The 8,769-nt window shown below is 49.5% G+C and overlaps 1 protein-coding gene across 1 annotated transcript in view; it reads right to left on the bottom strand.

The window, feature by feature from the left end:
• Nucleotides 1–6,408: 6,408 nt before the first annotated feature.
• LOC115172105 (uncharacterized protein DDB_G0271670-like) overlaps nucleotides 6,409–8,769 on the bottom strand; it is a gene marked incomplete at both ends in the record, with an annotated part of 2,626 nt that continues 265 nt past the window's right edge. Inside the window, 3 exons of the mRNA XM_029729289.1 lie at nucleotides 6,409–7,002; nucleotides 7,234–7,797; nucleotides 8,408–8,769. The exon at nucleotides 8,408–8,769 is cut by the window's right edge and continues 265 nt beyond it. Coding sequence (XP_029585149.1) covers nucleotides 6,409–7,002; nucleotides 7,234–7,797; nucleotides 8,408–8,769 — 1,520 coding nt within the window. The remainder of the gene's footprint in view (nucleotides 7,003–7,233; nucleotides 7,798–8,407) is intronic.

Below are 8,769 nucleotides of genomic sequence, written 5' to 3' on the forward strand. Positions count from 1 at the left end.
GGAGAGGAGGGAGGGAGGGAGGGAGAGAAGGAAGGGAGAGAAGGAAGAAGGGAGGGAGGGAGGAGGGAGGGAGGGAGGGAGGGAGGGAGGGAGGGAGGGAGGGAGGGAAGGAAGGAAGGAAGGAGGGAGATAAGGAAAGGAGGGAGGGAGAGAAGGAGAGGAGGGAGGGAAGGAAGGAGGGAGGAAGGAGAGAAGGAGAGAAGGAGAGAAGGAGAGAAGGAGAGGAGAGAAGGAGAGGAGGGAGGGAGAGAAGGAGAGGAGAGAAGGAGAGGAGAGAAGGAGAGGAGGGAGGGAGAGAAGGAGAGAAGGAGAGGAGAGAAGGAGAGGAGAGAAGAGGAGAGAAGGAGAGAAGGAGAGGAGAGAAGGAGAGAAGGAGAGAAGGAGAGGAGAGAAGGAGAGGAGGGAGGGAGGGGAGGAGAGAAGGAGAGAAGGAGAGAAGGAGAGGAGGGAGGGAGGGGAAGAACCTCCAGCAATAAGAAAGGAACATTTCGAGAGGTTCTCAAGGACAACAGGAAATGGATTTTGCAGCTACGTGGTCTGTCCTGTGTGTTTGATTTGCAAGGTGTGTGTGTTTTAGGTCTTCTTTTCCTGCCACTGTCTATGTTGGTGGTGAGTCTTTGTTCCTTTGCCAATATACTGTGTCACCACCTGTATCCTCAATGCTCCAGAGGCCAAGGAGAGCATGGTGACTCCTGTACCCAGGGAAGGAGAGGGGAAGGTGGGCAGAGAGAGGAGGCCGTGGAGCCTGGATGGATACACTGGCCATGCAAGCCCCTATGCTACTCAGGCAGATTTGGTCCACAGAACAACATGCTTATATCAAATGAGTCAGCTATGTAATCAGAATTTCCTCACAGACCTGACAGGCTTAGATAAAACCTGAGATATCTAAGTTATATCTGTAAGCAAGGATGGGACATACAGTACTGTGAGGATGGGACATACAGTACTGTGAGGATGGGACATAGTGTGATTTTATCGCAGTAGGAATCTGATATATTTTCTATGTGTCACGCCCTGACCTTAGAGAGATATTTTATTTCCTCTAGTTTGGTTAGGTCAGGGTGTGATGGGCAATCTAGTTTTTGTATTTCTTTATGTTTGGCCGAGTATGGTTCCAAATCAGAGGCAGCTGTCTATCGTTGTCTCTGATTAGGAATCATACTTAGGCAGCCCTTTTTCCCTCCTTCAGTTGTGGGATCTTGTTTTTGTACAGCTCAGTAAAGCCTGCAGAACGTGACGTTCGTTTTCCGTTGTTTGTTATTTTGTTTAGTGTTCTGAGTATAAATAAAATGTAATCATGAGCACTTACCACGCTGCACCTTGGTCTACCCATAACGACGAACGTCACAGAAGATCCCACCACCAAAGGACCAAGCAGCGTGGTCTGGAGCAATGGACCTGGGAAGACATCCTGGACGGCAAGGGATCCTAGACGTGGGAGGACATCCAGGCCGGATGGGATCGCCTCCCATGGGAACAGGTGGAGGCAGCGAGAGCAGAGTGGCGACGAGACAAGGAACTAGCACGGCAATGATGGAAGCACGAGAGGCAGCCCCCAAAACATTTTTTTGGGGGGGCACACGGGTAGACTGGCAGAGTCAGTGTGGAGACCTGAGCCAACTCCCCAAATTTACTGTGGGGATCAGGTGAACAGCCAGGCACCGTGTTATGCTGTGATGCGCACTATATCTCCAGTGCGCATTCATAGTCCTGTGCTGGGCTAAAGTAAGCATCCAGCCAGAACGGGTTGTACTTGCCTTACGCTCCAGACCTCCAGTGCGCCTCCATGGCCCAGTATATTCTGTGCCTGCTCTGCGCACCCGGCCTCCAGTGCGTCTCCCCAGTCCGGTGAGACCTGTTCCGGCTCCACCTAAGAAGCCTCCAGTGATGATCCATGGCACGAAGCCTCCAGTGATGATCCATGGCACGAAGCCTCCAATGATAATCCATGGCCCGGAGCCTCCAGTGATAATCCATGGCGCAAAGCCTGCAGTGATAATCCATGGCACGGAGCCTGCAGCGACGGTCCCCAGTCTGGAACCTCCTGAGACGGCCTACAGTCCGGAACCTCCTGAGACGGCCTACAGTCCGGAACCTCCTGAGACGGTCTACAGTCCGGAACCTCCTGAGAAGGCCTACAGTCCGGAACCTCCTGGGACGGCCTACAGTCCGGAACCTCCTGAGACGGCCTACAGTCCAGAACCTCCTGAGACGGTCTACAGTCCGGAACCTCCTGAGACGTCCTACAGTCCGGAGCCTCCTGAGACGGTCTACAGTCCGGAGCCTCCTGAGACGGTCTACAGTCCGGAACCTCCTGAGATGGTCTACAGTCCGGAACCTCCTGAGACGGTCTACAGTCCGGAGCCTCCTGAGATGGCCTACAGTCCAGAGCCTCCAGCGACGTCCCCCAGTCCAGAGTCTTCAGCGACGTCCCCCAGTCCAGAGTCTTCAGCGACGTCCCCCAGTCCAGAGTCTTCAGCGACGTCCCCCAGTCCAGAGTCTTCAGCGACGTCCCCCAGTCCAGAGTCTTCAGCGACGTCCCCCAGTCCAGAGTCTTCAGCGGCGGTCTGCAGTCCAGAGTCTCCAGCGACAATTCACGGTCCGGTTCCTCCGGCGACGATCCATGGTCCGGTTAAACAAAAGTGGAGGGATCAGTGGGCGGAGCTGGGGAGCCACCAGGGATAGATGCCCACCCGGACCCTCCCCTATAGGTTCAGGTTTGGGGGGGGGGGGGGGTACTGTCACGCCTTGACCTTAGAGAGACGTTTTATTTTATCAGGGTGTGATGTGGGGTGGGCAATCTAGTTTTTGTATTTCTTTGTGTTTGGCCGAGTATGGTTCCTAATCAGAGGCAGCTGTCTATCGCTGTCTCTGATTGGGAATCATACTTAGGCAGCCCTTTTTCCCACCTTCAGTGTGGGATCTTGTTTTTGTCAGCTCAGTAAGCATGCAGAACGTGACGTTCATTTTTCCTTTGTTTGTTATTTTGTTTAGTGTTCTGAGTATAAATAAAATTTAATCATGAGCACTTACCACGCTGCACCTTGGTCTCCTCTCTACGACGTGCGTCACACTATGATGTCATTATATTTCAGTATATGATTGTAATATGGATAACTATGTACAGTCATGAAGATGAACACATGGAGAGTGTTGATGAGAGCAGAGGGATTGGAGAGACCCAGAGATACAGAACAACATAAAAAAAACAGATTCATCTACCACTGTCTAATGATGTGTGTGAGTAATCGCTGAAAGGCTGACGTGTGTTCACCCCCATGCCTATGTTGAGTGTGTTTAATGGTGTGAGTGGGAATAATCACTTAAACTGGGTGCTGCCTCTCTCTGGGGGCGGGGAGGGGCTGTTATTGGTGGTGGGGGGGACACCACAGCGTAATGATGTCACTGTAACAGCACACACGCACAGACACACACACACACAGACACACTGCCCCCCCATACACACCCTCACCCCAATAGAAAGGCAGAGCCCTGGTGTAATGCCTGACAGTAACACAGGAACACGATCCGTCTGTTGGTCTGCTGGGAATTTATAGTTGGCCCAATGATTGCTTTGCAGGACTTGATGGTTGTAAATTGCATGGCATTTGTTAAATGTGGGCAGTTAGACGTATACTAGTAATTACTTCTGCTTGTACTGATTGAGACATAATTCCAATATGGCCCCTGAAAATGACAGCATTCCGAAACAACTCTGTTTTAATTCCCCGGGAATACTAATTAGAATCGGGGGAAGGGGGAGTTTTTATGTGCAACCTTCCAATGGAGCAAAAATAATTAAACTGTCAGGGAAAATAAATATGCATAAACAGGCCATAATTTCAGAGCACACAGCACCTTGTCATCCGCTGACTTTTTGTGGTGAAAAACAAAAGCAGTAACAATGCAGTTATGGAGGGCAAGAGACACCACACACACACACACACACATACACACACGCACGCACGCAGGCACGCACACACGCACGGACGCACGCAGGCACGCACACACGCACGGACGCACGCATGCACACACGCACGCAGGCACGCACGCACGCATGCACACGCACGCACACACGCACGCACGCACACACACACACACACACACAGACACACACACATACAGGGTAAAAAACAACAAATAGTCAAGAATGTAGTTCTTGGTAGGGAAAGGGGAAACTGAAAGCATTCAACCAAAATGTGTCTTCCGCATTTAACCCAACCCCTTTAAATCAGAGAGGTGCTGTGGGCTGCCTTAATCCACATCCACGGCACCCGGGGAGCAGTTGTTGGGGGTTAACTGCCTTGCTCAAGGGCAGAATAGCAGAACGTGCAAGCTTCCGGTTAACTAGCTAAATGTTCTTCACTGTTAGTGTATTTAGAGCCTTTGCATAAAGACAGACGCATACTTCTCTCTATACAACTGCACTATGGAACTGAGAAGTGTGTAGACCTCAGTAAGGTAGATCCTAAACCACTTTAAGGCCTAACCTTCAGCTGAAACTCGACTGCACACGACGGCACTCAATAGGCCTCATTTATCAACGGTGAGCAGTACGAATTTATGCGTAAATCGTTCACATGAGCAATAAATCTTACGTGGGTTTTGTGTATACCATTTTCACAAGAACAAATATACTTCTCTCTACGTATATGTTGATGAATGAGTTCCATTGGGACATAGAAATGGTCCTTTAGGCAGAAACTTTCATCAAAAGTAATTCACAGTTAACATGGAGTATTTGTGGTCCGTTTGGGACACAAAACCCAAAACTATAGTATTGCACAGAAAATCCTCAATCTGAACATTCTTTTCCTCTCATCCCTCCATCCTTCCCTTCCCTTCTCTTCCCTTCTCCCTTAATCCCAAACAGATTTTAATCTGGATTAGGGGGGTTTGTGGCTGTGCTGCCCTGCTGCCCTGAAAGTGGCTCATTACTCTAAAATTACACAGATCCTTCTTGGCCCAAACAAAGCCTTAATGTAACTTTACAGATCTCTATCTCTGCCTTCTTTCTCTCCTTCAGATTAACACACTTCTGCTACTGCGGCTGCTAATACTATTGGGGCTGTTACTGCTGCTACCACTACTGCTGCTTCTACTAATACTGCTGCTGTTACTACTACTGCTGCTACTGTTACTGCTGCTACTGTTACTGCTACTACTGCTACTGCTGCATCTACTAATACTGCTGCTGCTACTGTTACTACTACTACTGCTGCTGCTGTTACTGCTACTGCTGCTACTACTAATACTGCTGCTGTTACTACTACTGCTGCTAATACTACTACTGCTGCTGTTGTTGATACTAATGCTACTGTTGTTGCTGTTACTACTACTGCTGTTGCTACTACTACTGCTGCTGCTACTGCTGTTACTACTACTACTGCTGTTGCTGTTACTGCTGCTGCTGCTGCTGTTACTGCTACTGTTGCTGCTGTTACTGCTACTGCTGCTGCTGTTACTACTATTGCTGCTGCTGCTGTTACTGCTGCTATACTGCTGCTACTGCTACTACTGCTACTACTGCTACTGCTGTTGCTGTTACTACCACTGCTACTGCTGCTGCTACTACTGCTACTGCTGTTGCTGTTACTACTACTGCTGCTGCTGTTACTACTACTGCTACTGTTACTACTACTACTGCTGCTACTACTGCTACTGTTGCTGCTACTGTTGCTACTGCTGCTGCTGTTACTGCTACTGCTGTTGCTGTTACTACTACTACTGCTGCTGTTACTACTACTGCTACTGTTACTACTACTACTGCTGCTACTACTGCAACTGTTGCTGCTACTGTTGCTACTGCTGCTGCTGTTACCACCACTGCTGCTGCTGCTGCTACTACTACTGCTGCTGCTGCTGTTGTTACTACTACTGCTGCTGCTGCTACTGCTACTGCTGCTGCTGTTACTACTACTGCTGCTGCTGTTACTGCTACTGCTGCTGCTGCTACTACTACTGCTGCTGCTGTTACTGCTACTACTTCTGCTGTTGTTACTACTACTGCTGCTTCTACTACTGCTGCTGTTACTGTTGCTGTACTGCTGCTACTGCCACTACTGCTACTGCTGTTGCTGTTACTACTACTGCTACTGCTGTTGCTGTTACTACTACTGCTACTGCTGTTGCTGTTACTGCTGCTGCTGTTACTGCTGCTGCTGTTACTGCTACTGCTGCTGCTGTTACTACTACTGCTGCTGCTGCTGTTACTGCTACTGCTGCTGCTGTTACTACTACTGCTGCTGTTGTTACTACTACTGCTGCTACTACTACTGCTGCTGTTACTGTTGCTGTACTGCTGCTACTGCCACTACTGCTACTGCTGTTGCTGTTACTACTACTGCTACTGCTGTTGCTGTTACTGCTACTGCTGCTGCTGTTACTGCTGCTGCTGTTACTGCTACTGCTGCTGCTGTTACTACTACTGCTGCTGCTGCTGTTACTGCTGCTGCTGCTACTGCTACTACTGCTGCTGCTGCTACTGCTACTACTGCTGCTGCTGCTACTGCTACTACTGCTGCTGCTGCTACTACTGCTGCTGCTGCTACTGCTACTACTGCTGTTGCTGCTACTGCTGCTGCTGCTACTGCTACTACTGCTGCTGCTGCTGTTACTAGTACTGCTGCTGCTGTTACTAGTACTGCTGCTGCTGTTACTACTACTGCTGTTGCTGTTACTACTACTACTGCTGCTGTTACTACTACTGCTACTGTTACTACTACTACTGCTGCTACTACTGCTGCTGTTACTGCTGCTGCTGCTACTGCTACTACTGCTGCTGCTGCTACTACTGCTGCTGCTACTACTACTGCTGCTGCTGCTACTGCTACTACTGCTGCTGCTGCTACTGCTACTACTGCTGCTGCTGCTACTACTGCTACTGCTGTTGCTGTTACTGCTACTGCTGCTGCTGTTACGGCTACTGCTGCTGCTGTTACTACTACTGCTGCTACTACTGCTACTGCTGCTACTGCTACTGCTACTACTGCTGCTGCTGCTACTACTGCTACTGCTGTTGCTGTTTCTACTACTGCTGCTGCTGTTACTACTGCTGCTGCTGCTGTTACTGCTACTGCTGCTGTTACTACTCCTGCTGCTGTTACTACTACTGCTGCTGCTGTTATTACTGCTGCTGCTGCTGTTACTACTACTACTGCTGCTGCTACTACTACTGCTGCTGCTGTTAATACTGCTGCTGCTGTTACTATTGCTGCTGCTGTTACTACTGCTGCTGCTGTTACTAGTACTGCTGCTGCTGTTACTACTGCTGCTGCTGTTACTACTACTGCTGCTGCTGTTACTACTGCTGCTGCTGTTACTAGTACTGCTGCTGCTGTTACTACTGCTGCTGCTGTTACTACTACTGCTGCTGCTGTTACTACTACTGCTGCTGCTGTTACTGCTACTGCTGCTGCGTTTACTGCTACTGCTGCTAATGCTGCTGCTGTTACTACTGCTGCTGCTGTTACTACTGCTGCTGCTGTTACTATTGCTGCTGCTGTTACTATTGCTGCTGCTGTTACTACTGCTGCTGCTGTTACTAGTACTGCTGCTGTTACTACTACTGCTGCTGTTACTACTACTGCTGCTGCTACTACTACTACTGCTGCTGCTGTTACTGCTACTGCTGCTGCGTTTACTGCTACTGCTGCTAATGCTGCTGTTACTGCTGCTGCTGTTACTACCACTGCTGCTGCTGCTGTTACTACTACTGCTGCTGCTGTTACTGCTACTGCTGCTGTTACTGCTACTACTGCTGCTGTTGTTACTACCACTGCTGTTACTGCTACTGCTGCTGTTACTGCTACTACTGCTGCTGTTGTTACTACTACTGCTGCTACTACTACTGCTGCTGTTACTGCTGCTGTACTGCTGCTACTGCTACTGCTATTACTGCTACTGCTGTTGCTGTTACTACTACTGCTGCTGTTGTTACTACCACTGCTGTTACTGCTACTGCTGCTGTTACTGCACCTACTGCTGCTGTTGTTACTACTACTGCTGCTACGACTACTGCTGCTGTTACTGCTACTACTGCTGCTGTTGTTACTACTACTGCTACTACTACTACTGCTACTGCTACGACTGCTACTGCTGTTGCTGTTACTACCACTGCTGCTGCTGTTGTTACTGCTACTGCTGCTGCTGTTACTGCTACTGTTGCTGCTGTTACTGCTACTGCTGCTGCTGCTACTACTGCTGTTACTGCTACTGCTGCTGTTACTGCTGCTGTACTGCTGCTACTGTTACTACTACTGCTGCTGCTGTTACTACTACTGCTGCTGTTACTGCTACTGCTGCTGCTGTTACTGCTACTGCTGCTGCTGTTACTACTGCTGCTGCTGCTACTGCTGCTGCTGCTGCTGCTGCTGTTACTACTACTGCTGCTGCTGCTACTACTGCTGCTACTGTTACTGCTGCTGCTGCTACTTTTACTGCTACTGCTGCTACTGCTGCTGCTGTTACTGCTACCGCTGCTACTGCTGCTGCTACTGTTACTGCTACTGCTGCAGCTGTTACTACTACTGCTGCTGCTACTACTACTGTTACTGCTACTGCTACTGCTGCTGCTACTGTTACTACTACTGCTGCTGTTACTGCTGCTACTGTTACTACTACTGCTGCTGTTACTGCTGCTACTGTTACTACTACTGCTGCTGCTACTGCTGCTGCTGCTGCTGCTGTTACTACTACTACTCCTACTGCTGTTACTGATGCTGCTGCTACTACTTCTGCTACTGCTGCTACTCTTACTGCTGCTGC

Source organism: Salmo trutta, chromosome 33 (genome assembly GCF_901001165.1).
Source record: "Salmo trutta chromosome 33, fSalTru1.1, whole genome shotgun sequence".
Taxonomy (NCBI): domain Eukaryota; kingdom Metazoa; phylum Chordata; class Actinopteri; order Salmoniformes; family Salmonidae; genus Salmo; species Salmo trutta.